Genomic DNA, 14,592 nt, shown 5'->3' with positions numbered 1-14,592 from the left:
TTGCTCCCTTGACCTCCGACCGCCAGTTCGACACCAGTAAGTCGGACGGCCAGTTCATGAAGACGGCCAGCAACGCGAAGCTGCGGCGCTACCGCCCAGACGTCGCCTTCACGCCCTTCAAGCAAGGTATTCTCACCGATCGCCCGAGTCCGTATCCATGGCGACTCGGAGCAGGAATTCTAACCGGTTCTTCTCGCTCACAGCCGTCAAGGAAACCTGCGATTGGTTCGCCGCCAACTATGACTCCGCCCGCAAATGAGACGACTAACGGCCGAGTTGGTGAGAAGCTTCTCGATCCGGGACCCGGAGGAGGAGGGAACGTTTAATCCGACGCTCCCATTGGCCGGTCGTTCAGGCGCTGGATTATTTCGGACGGTCGAAGCGTTCGACTGTCGTGGAGCTGAATTAAGTAACTAGTTAATTAAATATACCGGTGCGTTACATCACAGGACTCTTATTTAAATCAACAAAGATTTGACTCAAAGGCGTTGGAGCGAAACATTCCAGTGAATAAAATCAATTATCAATTAACGATGAAATGTTTGGACCGTTTCAACCGTAAATGTAAAATAAACAACTTTAATGGGATTAAAACGTGGCCTGACCTTCCATCAAGACAGTTTAAACTCAAGTACATTAAATAGTATTAAAATACATTAAGAGTAGTACTAATCAAAGCTCATGGGAGCACGTGGGAGGCGTCCCCCCCTCGTGGACCCGGCAGTACTCCTGTCCCGGCGCGGCTCTCTTCTTGCAGGCCTTGCCCATCTTGGTGACGCCGTTGCAGAGCTGACGGCCGGACAGCGAGCTGCAGCGGGAGAATCAGCGACTTCACTTCAGCCAATCAGCAGCGGCCGGATCAATCAATCCGATCACCTACGGACCTGCTGCAGCCCGACGGGGCGGGGCTGGCGCCTCGCGAGTCCCGCATCCAAACCGGCGAGTCGTTTGGGCCGTCGGAGTTCATTCCAAGGTTCCACAGAGGAATACCATCAGCCAGGGCCTTCAAAATAAAAGCACAGCATATTTCCAACGCCCCCGACCGTCGGCCTCCACGCACCGCCGACCGGGTTCGCTCACCGGTGAGGAGAAGTGCCGCGGTCCCGGACACTGTCCAGGTGTCAGGTGAGTTTGACTGGAGATATTCAGCACAAACCTGGGCTCCAGTGACTTCCTGTGAGGGGGGGACGCTGCCGACGGGCCCAAGTCACCTGCGGTCAGACCGATAATCAGATATGATCCAGGTGAATATTGATTCTTTAAGGAGTGATCTGTAAATAATAAAAGGGAAGGTAGTTACGCTTCAAACCCGACTCGAAGCTGTCCTGACTCAACGGGTCGTCTCGCTCCAGAAAGGCGTCCTTCTCGTCCCTGAGGACAAAATAAAACCTTGTAATTGATAAAGGTTTTAATAACGGCAAAGATGATCAATATTGTGAGAAGAGCAACTTGATGTTCTTTTCCAGCGATTGATTAAATATCGAGCAGAGAATCATCGAAGCTGATGGTTTCCGTTCATTTCTGAGCGTCACAGACGGCGTCCTGCACTCGCCGCTGCGGGGTGGACGCCGCCGGGCGGGGCGAGTGCGGCTCCACGATGTCCCACGGGGGCGGGGGCGGGGGCAGCCGCAGCGGGACGGGGGCCCTTCCTCCGACCTGGACGCGGGACCAGAGCTGACTCACGAACCAGTGACCTGCAAACACGAGGCGACCGCTAGAAACCGCTGGAGAGGCGCGGCCGGGCTTCACGCCGCTCCGAGCTCGTACCCAGAGAGAGAGCGAGCAGCAACACGCTGAGGCCGGGCAGGTCCAGCGCCGGCTGCTGGTTGACCTCCGCCACGGCGTTCAGAGGAACGCTGAGCAGCAGCAGCCCCCGAGAGAACGCCGGACAACGAAGGAACGTCAGCAGGACGGCGCAGAGGACGAAGTACCCGGTGTGAGCGACGCACGTCCACATGGCCGCCAGGCTCAAGCCTGCCAAACAGGAAGCGGAGGTCACGACCTCCTCTGATCGTTTCGCCGTCAGTCCCCACGTCGGACTCGCCTGCCCAGCCCAGGTAGGCCTGGATGGCGTGCAGCCTGTCCTCCACCTGGCCCTGCATGGCGTTCAGGTAGAGCAGCATGAGCCCCAGGGTGCTGTTCATGCGCTCCAGCTGGCCCATCAGGTCCGTGTGGTACCGGGACGTCTGGTCCTGGAACTGCAGCACCTGCAGCACGCTGCGGTCTGAAACAGACAGAACTGAGCGACCGCAGCCCCCCCCCCCCCCCCCGTTTCGTGTGGCCTCGGCCGGGACTCGCTTCGATCACCTATTTTCTGGTAGATGTCCCGGGCCTGGTTCCGGACATCGGCCAGGTCTTTCACGATGGCCTCGTGGGCCTCCTGCACCTCCGAATCCTGGACCTGGAGATGCTCCGTCACGTTCTCTGGGCGGGGACAGGGAGGTTTTTACTTCAACTACGAAGTGACCACCGTCCCGAAAGGAGGAACCGAGAACCTCTGCAGCACCTCAGACGTCTCACCCATCTTCTCTGTGATGCCCTGGATCAGCTGGGCGACCACTTCCTGTCCCGACGCGATCAGGGCCTTCTCCTGGCTGAGCCGCTGCAGATTGTCCCTCAGCGAACTCCCCATGACCTCCTGGCCCTCGTGCAGCTTCCCCTGCTGCGCCTGCAGAGCGCTGTGGCCGTCCAGCAGCTTGTCCAAGGAGGCCGCGGTCAGCTCCCTCAGCTCCAGCTGGCCCTCCTGTCGCGAAACGCAGCGGTTACCGAGACGTCTCCGGGTGAGACGGAGAACCGGATCTACCTTCAGGTCCTCCATGGCGCTCAGCTGGCTGGCGGCGGTGGAGATCAGGGCGTTGACGGTCTGCTCCGCCCGCCGTCGGAAGAGCTGCTGGCGAACCGCGTAGCAAACGGAGCGCGCCCTGTTGCCGATGATGTGGTACGCGTTCCAGGTGTCGGGGTCCATGTCGGCCGTGCACTCCTTCAGAGTCTGGAACGTCAAACCGGGATTAGAAACGGCCCACGGATCCGTTCGCCGGGTCCTCGCGTTACCATTTCCTCCGCACACGGATAGGTCCGGCGCCCCTCGCCCTCGGCCTGACAGTTGAAGAGAGCGACCCCGAGCTTGGCGAGCTGCTCCTCCGAGAGGCGGTCGCAGCTCGCCTTCACCCGGGCAACCACCTGAAACGGCACGCAGAGGTTTCCTCCCCCTTTTCTTCAAACAGGCGTTTTTTACTTCTGATGAACTGGATTTTTTTTTTTTACCCCGTAATTACAGCCGTCCAATGGGCTGACTTCCATTCGCTTTGCCTCTGCCAGAAACGTCTCGTCCGCCGTCACCATCTCGAACTGAGCATCCTTAGCAAGCAGCGCAGGGACCACCGCTGCAGGTGGAGGCTCCGCCGCCGCCGCCGATGGAGGCGCCTCTTTCCACCGGAGCCACTCAAACAGCCCGCCGGCCGCTGGGCACCAGCAGACCAGGACGACCAGCAGGACACGCAGGCACCGGATCAGGACACGGACCATGTCTAGAACAGGACGGGACGATAGGAGCTCCCCGACCAACATGCAGACCTGTTCCCAGTGCAGTTCAGGGATTAAAAAGAAAAGACATTTATTTATTGTTTACAATTATGTGAGTTATACCAAAGACTTGCTGATAACGCTTTTGACTAAGATCTCTTCCTAAAATTCCCTTGAATTTGCAGGAAAATGTGTCAATCTGTCACTAGATGGAGCCACGTGCAGGAGCCACATGCGTGAAGCATGTTTAAAAACGACTCGTGCAGCATTATGGATATGGTTTGTCTTCTTTACACGGCGTTTCACACGCGTCCACCAGATATACATTAATGCACGCGCGACAATAAACGTCCATTCGCTGTTTAAACGAGTCCACGCTGAGGCTTGTCCAGGCATGTCTGCATCCAGCATCAGAAGCATCACCGCCACCATTACATTCCGACATTTAAAATCAGCAATTTATAAACGCAGGGGCCACAACATGGGGGAAAACAACATGTTTCCTTTCTGCTCTAATCAGCACCAACGCAAGAAAAATAAAAGTTATAATAGACTTCATCACATTAGAAACACGAAACATGCCCCGCTGAAATGATACTTTCAAATTAACCAAACGAGAATAAATTACCTTTTAATGCCATGCACGAATAAACTGCAGCATAAACCCCAAATTCAAAATTTACATAAAAACTGTCCGGTCAGGTTTTCGATGTTTCCGGGCCAGTCCGCGCTTCTCCCACGCAGCTGTTTACAATGACGACTAATCGTTTCCGTGTCCCCGCCCTAAAGCAAAGACAGCCAATGGAATGGCTCGAAGGCGTGGAGGGGGCGTTCGGGGGGGTACATGTAATAATAAAGTCACTGCGCGGTTAATTAGAGTTTAAGCTTTACTAAACGTTGGACTTCGACACATCTGAAATCCATCAGGTGAATAAATATCCTCCCCGCCGTCTGTAGCTAATGTCGCGTCTGCTAATTCCGCGGAACAGCGCGTGGAAATCACTCCGTGTTATTTTATGGTTGTCCATTCAATAAAAAAACAACAACACATGTATTATATTGCTAATCCCATCTGCCCAGGATTAATTTCTAGCTGCCGCTAGCTGCACGAAGCTACCGGGCTAGCCGTGTGCTACTGTTATTGAACCGGAAGAGGGTTTAGAAGAACCCGAACAATATTCGTTACCGTTTTGACGACGTGCCGGCTAAATACAGCTAAAAGGCTTTAGCTAGCGGCAGCACAGCTGTGCGCGTCCGCGCCGGACTTGCTAGCGGCTAATTAGCAACAAAGCTGCGTAAACATTGAACCGCTGGGATAGCGTTTGCTAGCTAGCCCGCGCAGCTAGCAAGGCCAGGTTCTCACAACAATGGACGACGCTGGGATCAGGAAGCAGAACTGGGACGTGAAGGAGACTGAGTTTTATCTTGAGATCCTCAAGGAGCTGGACATGAAGAAATGCTTGGACGGTAGGAAAGTCAGGAATAACAAACTGTTTAAAGTGGCTCACAGGCGGATGACGGCGGCCGGCTACCACCGGTCCGTGGACCAGCTGAAGTTCCGATGGAAACTCCTTAAAAGCGCCTATTACAAGTGCAAGAGGGCGCCCGGCTCCCGGGCCCCCAGCAAAATACAAGGCTGGTGGCGCTACGAGAAGACCATGGTGGCCATCATGGAGTCCAGACACCCTCTGGTCGCCGCCGGGGTGAACTCCGACAGGAACGACGAGGTGACGGAGGACTCGGATGGAGAGGCGTCCATCCTGCACTGGCCTCAGGCGCAGCCCTGCGCGGAGAACACGACCCAGAACCTGGATTTAATTGTAGGGGTGACGTCATAGATGTGTCTTTAGATCATGGCTGTGATGCATGCATTCATTATCCGCTTGTGGGTCACGTTTATTGGCGATAATCGAAATGAACAGTTGAAATACTCGATGCAGAATATTAAATAATGTTCTTCCACATTCAGCACGAAAAACTTTCTCTGATTACTGCAGCCTTTAAATGATTCAGCCGCAGGAGTTCTGTCCCGGAGCTGCTCCGCTTCCCGGTCCACAGGGATCCTTCAGCCTGTCGAGGGTCAGATGGATTCCATCAAGGATCAGGAGATCCCAAGCCGACCTCAGAGTCCACCAAGACCTGATTCAGAAGAAGTCCTGCATCGTTCTAGAGGAGTCGGAGCCGCCTGGCTGGAATCTGCAGGGATATTCCAGAACTGGGGGCCTTTGTCTGAGGATCAGAGAACGGAGTCCGGATCTGGATCAGGATTGCAGCATCACAGAAGCTCAAGGAAGACCTGGAGACGCGGATCCTTCGAGGCTGAATCATTTACAGATGGCAGTAATCAGTGGAAGGAGACTTGTGTTGTTAGCGGTTCGGACCCGTTTGGAACGGTTCTGGTTCACCGTAGAGTAGACCCTGACCCGCCCGAGTTCCAGATGTGAGAGGACACGCCCTTAAGTTCTAGATTTAAAGGATCAAATGTTTAATGGATGCATTGATTCAACAATGACGAATCGTTCTGACGGAGCCACGACAGGAACCGTTGATCCGACGGCGCCTTAAACCACGACGGGACGATCCATACTCGACTGATCTGATCATTGGTTAAGTAATCAGTCGAATCAGGGTCGATTAGGAGACTTTAGTAAACTGTTATTGGGTTGTTCATTTCTTTTTAAAATAAACACGATAAGATGTAGGAAAAGATCAATCAACCGATAGCCAATTAGAGCAGTGTGTGTGTGTGTGTGTGTGTGTGTGTGTGTGCTTTTCTGATGCTCCCGTTCACATCTGTTCTCGACTCCAGATCAAAATGGACCCGGAGACGGACCCGCAGCTCAGGATCGGTTTCATTGGCGCGGGGAACATGGCCCTGGGCATCACGAAGGGCATCCTGTGCGGTGAGCGGCCACAGATCTATCGATCTATTGATCTATTAGCCGACGTCACCGTTGTGCGTTCTCCTCACAGGAAACGTTCTCCCTGGGAACCTCATCGTGAGCGCGCCGTCATCGAGGAACCTGGGACGCTTCCAGGTGCTTCCTCTTCAGTCCTTTTATCTTTTAAATTCAACGCGTCTGTTCTCAAAGTAGAAACTTTCTCACCGCGCGTGGGTTATTTCCCTCCCTCCCGTTGCCTTCCAGGAGCTCGGTGTTCCCGTCACTCACTCCAACACGGAGGTGGTCTGTGGGTCCGATGTGGTCTTCGTGGCGGTCAAACCTCACCTGGTTCCACCGGTTCTCAGGGAGATCTCGCCGCACGTCACCGGGCGGCACATCATCGTGTCTGTGGCGGCGGGGGTGACGCTGGCGACGATGGAGGAGGCGAGTGCCCCGGCTCCGGTGGGACGATTTTAATCCAAATAACGGCGGACTAAAGATTTCTCCTTTTTTTTTAAATTCAAAGCTCCTGCCGGTGAATTCGGTCGCCATCAGGTTGATGCCGAATCTCCCGTGCTTGGTCCAGGAGGGGGCGCTCCTGTTCTCCAGGGGCTCCCACGCCAAGCCGGAAGCCGGGGCGCTGCTGCGCGCCCTGCTGCGCCACTGCGGCTTGGTGGAGGAGGGGCCTGAGGCCTGGGTCGACATCCACACGGGGCTGAGTGGGAGCGGCGTCGCTCTGGTGAGCCTCTAACGGTCGGGACCGGCGGCGGCGCGCCTCCCGATCTGATCCGGTGCGCTCCGTCCCTGCAGGTGTACCTGTTCGCCGAGGCGCTGGCGGAAGGAGCGCTGAAGATGGGAATGCCGAGCCGCCTGGCTCACAGCGTGGCGTCTCAAACGGTCCTGGTCAGTGTCGCGGGAAACGGGGAAACGGAATTCACGCTCGCCGCCGGAGCAGACCCAACCGGATTGTTTCTCTGGCAGGGCGCCGGGAAGTTGCTGCGCGACTCCGGGAAGCATCCGGCCCAGCTCCGCTCGGAGGTCTGCACCCCGGGCGGGACCACCATCTACGCGCTGCACACCCTGGAGAAGGGCGGCGTGAGGGCGGCGGCCATGAGCGCCGTGGAGTCTGCCACCGAGAGAGCCCGGGAGCTCGGCCGGACGTTGGCGGCAGAAGGCAGGAAATGACGGGCGGCCATTTTCCTTCCTAAAAACCCGAACGGACCTTTTATCAAGTCGAAAGGAACGCCGACCGTTGGGCTCGACCAATCGCCAACGGCGTGCTACAGCACTGGTCACAAACCCCGAGTGTGTTTAAACCGGAGGGAATCACACAGGAAGTAGAATTAATGTGGGCGGGACCAATTGGTTAATTCAATGTTTTAAATTAAAACTAATCTGTAAATCTGATCGGCGCTTCGTTTGGACTCGCTTTACGAGCCGTGAATGATTTAACACGATAATAAAAAAGAAACGCCCACGATCCGAGATGTCTGGCGTGAAACGAGAACCGGATCCCTTTGAGCGTCTTCACTCTGAACCGGATCCCTTTGAGCATCTTCACTCTGAACCGGATCCCTTTGAGCGTCTTCACTGTGAACCGGATCCCTTTGAGCGTCTTCGCTCTGAACCGGATCCCTTTGAGCGTCTTCACTCTGAACCGGATCCCTTTGAGCGTCTTCACTCTGAACCGGATCCCTTTGAGCGTCTTCGCTCTGAACCGGATCCCTTTGAGCGTCTTCGCTCTGAACCGGATCCCTTTGAACGTCTTCGCTCTGAACCGGATCCCTTTGAGCGTCTTCGCTCCGAACCGGATCCCTTTGAGCGTCTTCGCTCCGAACCGGATCCCTTTGAGCGTCTTCGCTCCGAACCGGATCCCTTTGAGCGTCTTCGCTCCGAACCGGATCCCTTTGAGCGTCTTCGCTCTGAACCGGATCCCTTTGAGCGTCTTCGCTCTGAACCGGATCCCTTTGAGCGTCTTCGCTCTGAACCGGATCCCTTTGAGCGTCTTCACTGTGAACCGGATCCCTTTGAGCGTCTTCGCTCTGAACCGGATCCCTTTGAGCGTCTTCGCTCTGAACCGGATCCCTTTGAGCGTCTTCGCTCTGAACCGGATCCCTTTGAGCGTCTTCGCTCTGAACCGGATCCCTTTGAGCGTCTTCGCTCTGAACCGGATCCCTTTGAGCGTCTTCGCTCTGAACCGGATCCCTTTGAGCGTCTTCACTGTGAACCGGATCCCTTTGAGCGTCTTCGCTCTGAACCGGATCCCTTTGAGCGTCTTCGCTCTGAACCGGATCCCTTTGAGCGTCTTCGCTCTGAACCGGATCCCTTTGAGCGTCTTCGCTCTGAACCGGATCCCTTTGAGCGTCTTCGCTCTGAACCGGATCCCTTTGAGCGTCTTCGCTCTGAACCGGATCCCTTTGAGCGTCTTCGCTCTGAACCGGATCCCTTTGAGCGTCTTCGCTCTGAACCGGATCCCTTTGAGCGTCTTCGCTCTGAACCGGATCCCTTTGAGCGTCTTCACTGTGAACCGGATCCCTTTGAGCGTCTTCACTGTGAACCGGATCCCTTTGAGCGTCTTCGCTCTGAACCGGATCCCTTTGAGCGTCTTCGCTCTGAACCGGATCCCTTTGAGCGGCTTCGCTCTGAACCGGATCCCTTTGAGCGTCTTTGATTCTAATGAACCCGTTATGAAACCTCACCATTGCACCTTCCTCCTCTTCCTCCTCCTCGTAGTTGTCGCTCACGCGCGGAGGAGAGGCGCGCGCGTCCCTTCCACCGTCCCACGTCTCACGCAGAAAGGCGGAACAGCAGCAGCAGCAGTAAGTAGCGTCGCCGCTGAGTGACAGCCGTGCGTTCACGCCGCGGGTTCACGCCACGACCCATTTCACAGACGTTTCGTGAGTTTGGGACCCCCCCAATCTCACGAAACGTCTGTTTTGGTCGGTTTCTTAGCAGCAGCGGAGCCCGCGTTAGCCGCCGCTAGCAGGCTAGCTAGCCGAGCGCGTGCAGCTCGCTAGCGCGGCTAACGCTGCTGTCGCGCCGGGTGGACCGCCGCGTCGCCGCGTCCGACTCGGGTGGGTTTAATTTAAAATAAAAATAAAAAGCTTCAGTGTCAAATGTTGAAGCCAGCGGCGCTATGGTGGCGTCCACGCGAACACCCACACGGTTAACAGCTAAGCTAGCTCCTCGTCCGGAATGGAGGGCTAACGCTAGCTCCTTCGGACCGGCGCGGCGCTGCCGCTTCTTTCTCTGACTGATGTCGAACAAGGTTTTAATCGTGACTGACTTGTGACGTTTCTAATTTAAGCAATATCAGTATTGTAGGCATTAATGGGATGAAACTGTAGCGTTCAAGTAAATTATTTAGGATTACCGGCACGTCAGACGCAGTATTCAAATAAAACTTTATTACAAACAGGAAGTGGACACCTGGCCAATGTTTATTTGTTGTCATGGCTGAAATAACAACATAACCCCCACCCTGGGGGAGTAAGTCCGCCTAACCTGCTCTTAAATGGGGGGGGGGGCATCAGTATTGTAGGCATGAATGGGATGAAACTAGCGTTCGAGTAAATGATTAAGGATCACGTCAAACGCAGTATTCAAATAAAGCTTTATTACAAACAGGAAGTGGACACTTGGCCAATGTTATAGCAGCGAGGCTTTAAATGGGGGAATATTGGAGGGTAAAGATCTCTATATACAGTTTTATGTCATTTCCTCCTGAAAACAAACCGGTTTACAAAGTCAAGCAACATTTAATATATGCTTTATAGGAGCCCTAAAGGTGAGCATCTTTATATATTTGTATTATCCTGATATCTTTACTAGAAAGTTATATTATTGTCCATAAACAATTAAAATGAAATGCATTAAATCGGTCCACCACACAGATGCGTGTGTTTTCCAAGCTGTAGTATGTTTGCTTTGCTAATTGGAGGAATTTATTTCTTTAAAAGCAAATGTTGTTGTTGTTATTTTGGATGGGGAGTCATGATTTTTTTTTTTTTTGATTTGGGAAATCTTCTTTTTCCTCAATCATGCATTCAGAATTTGCCACGTAAGTATTCGTCACACAATCGCTTTGTTGTGGTTTTTTGCAGTTTTTTTTGTCCACTTTTGCATCAGCGAACGTTATTATGCGAGGTGGCAAATGTGAAATTTGTTCTTCGATGGCTTGCAGTTGACTGGATGAAACGAAGCTGTTGAGCGTTTGACTTTAGTTTCAGATCAACAACTTTAGCAAAGAAGGTGAGTTAAGAGATTGAATCAGATTCTCTAATACGTCAAGCAGGAAATTCCTTTCCAGAATGAGCTCGGTCTGTTTCCGTAGCGACAGCATCGCTTGTGATTCGATTGGTTTGCATGTCGCATCTGTGTAATCTTTACACAGATCTACATATAATTCCCTTTTATGCACGTTCTTGTGTCGTTCAGTCAAGATTTGTCAAGACTTGTGCTGCATGTTGGTCCAGAAGAATTCAGGGTGAAATGAAGCTGTTCTTTTTCAGCGTGGAATTAATGACATTTATTTTGTTACATCGTACCTAAAATAAGCTTCTCCATTTACGAAATTACAACTTTTCTTTATGCTACGCTAGCTTAGCTTGGCAAATCTCAACCAATGTGCAGTCCATTGTCCAGATGTCTTTCAGTATCTGCATGAGTTTGCTCCGTTCCCCGCATGTTTTGTACGGAGGCTCTTTAGCGTTTTATTAAACGCGGCTTGGAAGCTAAAGTTTGACGCGACTCCCTTCGTGCCTCTGAACCTTCCTGTGTGTCTCCAACTAATCCAAAAGTCTGTACCTGTTATTCTCTGTTTTTATTCCTGCAACGGATCAAAGACGATGTCTAAGAAGATCGCTCGGTGCTCTCCGGTGGATCGGGAGGAGCGCGATCAGCCTCCCGGCGCTAGTCAGGTGGAGCGCTCGGTAAACAGGCCCGAGTCCAGTCAAAGGAACGGAGGGACGGCGTCGTCGTCTCCTGAGAACGGCAGCCTGAACGGCAACGGAAAGCGCAGCGGGAAGACGCGCCACCGCAATAGGAAACGCGTGTCCAACCCCGAGGGCTGCCCCGAGGAGACGGAGACGAAGACGAAGAGCGAAGAGAGGCCGGTGAAAAGGCCCGGCCTGTCGCGCAGCGTCCGCGCTGGATTGGTCGACCTGCAGGCCGAGTGCGCCAACGTGTGGTTTGAGCGCAGCCTCTACGAGCGAGCCGAGAGTCTCTACCAGTGCTGGTTGGCGAGCTCCTCCAACAGGACGCCTCCGGCCCCAGGGAACCCCCCAAAGTCTCCATCGCCACCTTCCTCAGGGCCGCTCTGTCGCCACGGAGATCGGGTGGCTTGCCATCACGTCGTTGAGGCCGTGTGGGTGAACAAGACGACCTTTGACCAAGCAGAATGGCGCTTTGTTGAGGAGGCCCTGCCATCCATCCCAAAGTCCCTGGACTGCTCCGGCACGGCCAGAACCCCCGATGAAGGCTACCGGTCTCCGGCCCCCACCCCCGTTGTCCAGCCGCCGGCCGATCGGCAGCCGGGTAACGAACTTCCTCGCGTCCCCGTTGAACTGCTCAGAGACGTGTGGCTGGAGAAACCGCTGTACGACCGCGCCGAAGCGGCCTTCTACCAGAACCTGTACGGCAGCAACTCCTCCAAGCGGTCCAGCTGCGCCTCCCCCAGGAGTAGCGACCACCCCCAAAGCCTGGTGGAAGAGGAGGAGGAGGACGAGGAGGAGGAGGAAGCAAAGCGAGCGGCGGTGGAGGAAAAACGGCTGGTCCTGCAGGGTAAAGCAGAAATCTTCCACGCGCTGCTCCCCATTCAGGAGGAGGAGGAGCCGGTCGAGGTCCCGGAGAAGGAGGAGGCGCCGGGAGCCGGGGCCGCCTCCTTCGCCCACCCAGACAGCGAGCCGGTCTGGCTGGATAAGTGGCGTTACGATGCTGCGGAGAACCGCTTCCACGTTTACAACCAGAGCAAAGGCCCAAGACCAGCAGTAGCATCGGCCGCCGCCGCCCCACCCAGGGACAAGTATGAGCAAACTGGGGGAGTGGAGGCGCTCTTGATGTTTCACTTTGATTTTCATTGAGTTATTTTGCTTCTTTTTGAGCGAGTGGACATTCCTGTCATTCCTTCGTGTCTGTTTTTCCCCGAATGACTGTTTGTTTCAGCCATTCGTCACGTTTCTTTTGTGCGGTTGGGTTTATCGCTACACGTTAGCTCGGACTGTTTATCGCTACACGTTAGCTCGGACTGTTCATTGCTACACGTTAGCTCGGACTGTTCATCGCTACACGTTAGCTTGGACTGTTTATCGCTACACGTTAGCTCGGACTGTTCATCGCTACACGTTAGCTCGGACTGTTCATCGCTACACGTTAGCTCGGACTGTTCATCGCTACACGTTAGCTCGGACTGTTTGTCGCTACACGTTAGCTCACACGTAATATAACGTTTGGCGTTTGGAGTAATGCAGCTTCTTTCTGTCCTCTTTCCCTGACCTGCTCTGTCCCGGTCAAACGTCCCCCTTCTGTCCCGCCTTGCTCTCCCCTTTTCCAGAACCATGACCTCAGTCGGGTTTCTGGTCCAGGAGAAGATCTGGTTCGATAAGCTTCTCTACGACGAGGCGGAACGGCGCTTTCACGAGCGCGTGAACGGCTCCTCCCACCGAACGCAGGTACCGGCGGCGCCTCGCGGCTTCGGTTAGCATCTAGCATCAGATCAGTTCGGGTCAGCTTTGCCTTCTGTCCCCTTTAGGCTGCGGTCAGCGCCAACAGCATCCTGCAGGACATCGCCCGGGCCAGAGAGAACATCCAGAAGTCTCTCGCAGGGGTGAGTCCCAGAGTGTCTCCGGTGGTCCCTGAATCGTTCCCCCCCCCCCCCCCCGCTGAAGGCTACCCTGCAGCGGAGGTTCTGGTCAACCCTCTCCCTCTAAACCGCCCCCTCTTCTTCCGCAGAGCTGCAGCGGCGCTGCCGACCCAGAAGAACTGGTCTCCCGCATCAAAGGCCTGGAGCTGGAGAACCGGAGTCTGAACGCAGGTGACTAGAATGCCGCTTAAATCCGCTCGCGCGGCGCCGGACCTGCTGACCCGGGTCCCGTTTCTGTAGTGGTGGACGACCTGAGAGCCGCGCTGGCCAAGCTGGAGTGTCGGGTAGCGGCCCTGGAGAAATCTCCCATGACCCCGACTCCGAGTCTCGCTGCCCCCGCCCCTCCGGTCCCCCACACAAACGTGAGCCCCCCCCCCCCCCCGTCACCAAGTCCACCTGTTGGTTCCATTGTGCTCGGGTGAAGTTCTAGGTCTCCGTTTGTTCAGGGCGCGGCCGTTCAGCAGAAGTGCAGCGCGTCTCCCAAAGAGGAAGAGGAAGATGATGTCGATGACGACTTCGAGCTGTTCGGCAGCGATGAAGACGACGAAGAGGCAGAGAGGCTCAAAGAGCAGAGGTTGAAAGCGTACGCGGAGAAGAAATCCCAGAAGCCCGGCGTCATCGCCAAGTCCTCCATCCTGCTGGACGTGAAGCCGGTGAGTCGCGCGTCCCGCCGGAGCGCCGGAGCGCCGCAGGCGAAGCTCTGACGCCGCCTCCCTCTTCCAGTGGGACGACGAAACCGACATGGCGAAGCTGGAGGCGTGCGTCCGCTCGGTGCAGGCCGACGGCCTCCTGTGGGGGACGTCCAAGCTGGTTGCCGTGGGTTACGGCATCAAGAAGCTGCAGATCGCCTGCGTGGTCGAAGACGACAAGGTGGGGACGGACATGCTGGAGGAGGAAATCACCAAGTTTGAAGAGTTTGTGAGTAGAAAAACGTCAACCGTTACCTGTTCAGGTGGGGGGGGGGGGAGTTCTTGTCCTGCACCTGCGCTTTTATCTTTTCATCACTTCCGGAACCTCCCCCAACAACAAATGGTTCGACGCCGACTCTTATTTTGAAAAGCCCGCAACATTTCTGCTCTCTGGGATGTTCATTTGTCAGATTCAGAGAGGCCCTTGTGGTTTTGTTGCTATGGAAACAGCCTGCGGCCCCCTGGTGGTCAGGTGAGGTGATCCTGGGACTCACTCGGGCGTGTCTTTGTCGTTTCAGGTCCAGAGTGTCGACGTCGCTGCTTTCAACAAGATCTGACTCCTGCGTTCCTCGTTTCTCTCCTGATTGTGTCGACGGTTAAAATAAGAATAAAACGATTCTCGCACTGGAGCGCCGTCTCT

The 14,592-nt window shown here is 54.8% G+C and overlaps 5 protein-coding genes across 6 annotated transcripts in view; 4 read left to right on the top strand and 1 right to left on the bottom strand.

Annotated features, from left to right (window-relative positions):
- Positions 1–583, top strand: part of gfus.1 (GDP-L-fucose synthase, tandem duplicate 1) — a 3,087-nt gene extending 2,504 nt beyond the window's left edge. For both annotated transcript variants that reach the window (XM_068743847.1, XM_068743846.1), the window contains exons 9-10: positions 27–126; positions 204–583. In XM_068743847.1, coding sequence (XP_068599948.1) covers positions 27–126; positions 204–259 — 156 coding nt within the window. In that variant the 3' untranslated portion in view covers positions 260–583. The remainder of the gene's footprint in view (positions 1–26; positions 127–203) is intronic.
- On the bottom strand, positions 584–3,525 carry LOC137899806 (protein brambleberry-like). The gene is given in 12 exon segments (XM_068743845.1): positions 584–822; positions 824–1,003; positions 1,081–1,211; positions 1,310–1,371; positions 1,553–1,694; positions 1,768–1,974; positions 2,045–2,224; positions 2,308–2,424; positions 2,521–2,743; positions 2,804–2,989; positions 3,052–3,180; positions 3,265–3,525. Coding segments are annotated over 12 exon segments (1,968 nt in total). The 3' UTR covers positions 584–672.
- A 1,266-nt stretch (positions 3,526–4,791) lies between these two features.
- pycr3 (pyrroline-5-carboxylate reductase 3) lies at positions 4,792–7,811 on the top strand. The gene is made up of 7 exons (XM_068743670.1): positions 4,792–5,342; positions 6,332–6,425; positions 6,496–6,560; positions 6,669–6,848; positions 6,931–7,143; positions 7,215–7,307; positions 7,386–7,811. Exons 1-7 carry the CDS (start codon positions 4,890–4,892, stop codon positions 7,587–7,589), a joined length of 1,302 nt encoding a protein of 433 aa, XP_068599771.1. The 5' UTR covers positions 4,792–4,889; the 3' UTR covers positions 7,590–7,811.
- A 1,353-nt stretch (positions 7,812–9,164) lies between these two features.
- eef1db (eukaryotic translation elongation factor 1 delta b (guanine nucleotide exchange protein)) lies at positions 9,165–14,582 on the top strand. The gene is made up of 8 exons (XM_068743179.1): positions 9,165–9,223; positions 12,955–13,072; positions 13,153–13,227; positions 13,353–13,434; positions 13,504–13,625; positions 13,710–13,916; positions 13,987–14,181; positions 14,471–14,582. Exons 2-8 carry the CDS (start codon positions 12,959–12,961, stop codon positions 14,507–14,509), a joined length of 834 nt encoding a protein of 277 aa, XP_068599280.1. The 5' UTR covers positions 9,165–9,223; positions 12,955–12,958; the 3' UTR covers positions 14,510–14,582.
- LOC137899564 (uncharacterized) lies at positions 11,252–12,484 on the top strand. The gene has a single exon (XM_068743601.1). The coding sequence runs from the start codon at positions 11,252–11,254 to the stop codon at positions 12,482–12,484; it is 1,233 nt and encodes a 410-aa protein (XP_068599702.1).
- Positions 14,583–14,592: the final 10 nt, after the last annotated feature.

The sequence above is a fragment of the Brachionichthys hirsutus genome, chromosome 9, assembly GCF_040956055.1.
Source record: "Brachionichthys hirsutus isolate HB-005 chromosome 9, CSIRO-AGI_Bhir_v1, whole genome shotgun sequence".
Taxonomy (NCBI): domain Eukaryota; kingdom Metazoa; phylum Chordata; class Actinopteri; order Lophiiformes; family Brachionichthyidae; genus Brachionichthys; species Brachionichthys hirsutus.
This window is presented reverse-complemented; position numbering and strand designations above follow the sequence as displayed.

Excerpts from the sequence above, each read along its gene's own strand:
- pycr3 (XM_068743670.1), top strand. The coding sequence starts at position 4,890 with ATGGACGACGCTGGGATCAGGAAGCAGAACTGGGACGTGAAGGAGACT. Across the intron at positions 6,561-6,668 it reads GGAACCTGGGACGCTTCCAG|GAGCTCGGTGTTCCCGTCAC; the intron begins GTGCTTCCTCTT and ends GTTGCCTTCCAG. Across the intron at positions 7,144-7,214 it reads GTGGGAGCGGCGTCGCTCTG|GTGTACCTGTTCGCCGAGGC; the intron begins GTGAGCCTCTAA and ends CCGTCCCTGCAG.
- LOC137899564 (XM_068743601.1), top strand. The coding sequence starts at position 11,252 with ATGTCTAAGAAGATCGCTCGGTGCTCTCCGGTGGATCGGGAGGAGCGC.
- eef1db (XM_068743179.1), top strand. The coding sequence starts at position 12,959 with ATGACCTCAGTCGGGTTTCTGGTCCAGGAGAAGATCTGGTTCGATAAG. Across the intron at positions 13,626-13,709 it reads CTCCGGTCCCCCACACAAAC|GGCGCGGCCGTTCAGCAGAA; the intron begins GTGAGCCCCCCC and ends CCGTTTGTTCAG. Across the intron at positions 13,917-13,986 it reads TCCTGCTGGACGTGAAGCCG|TGGGACGACGAAACCGACAT; the intron begins GTGAGTCGCGCG and ends TCCCTCTTCCAG.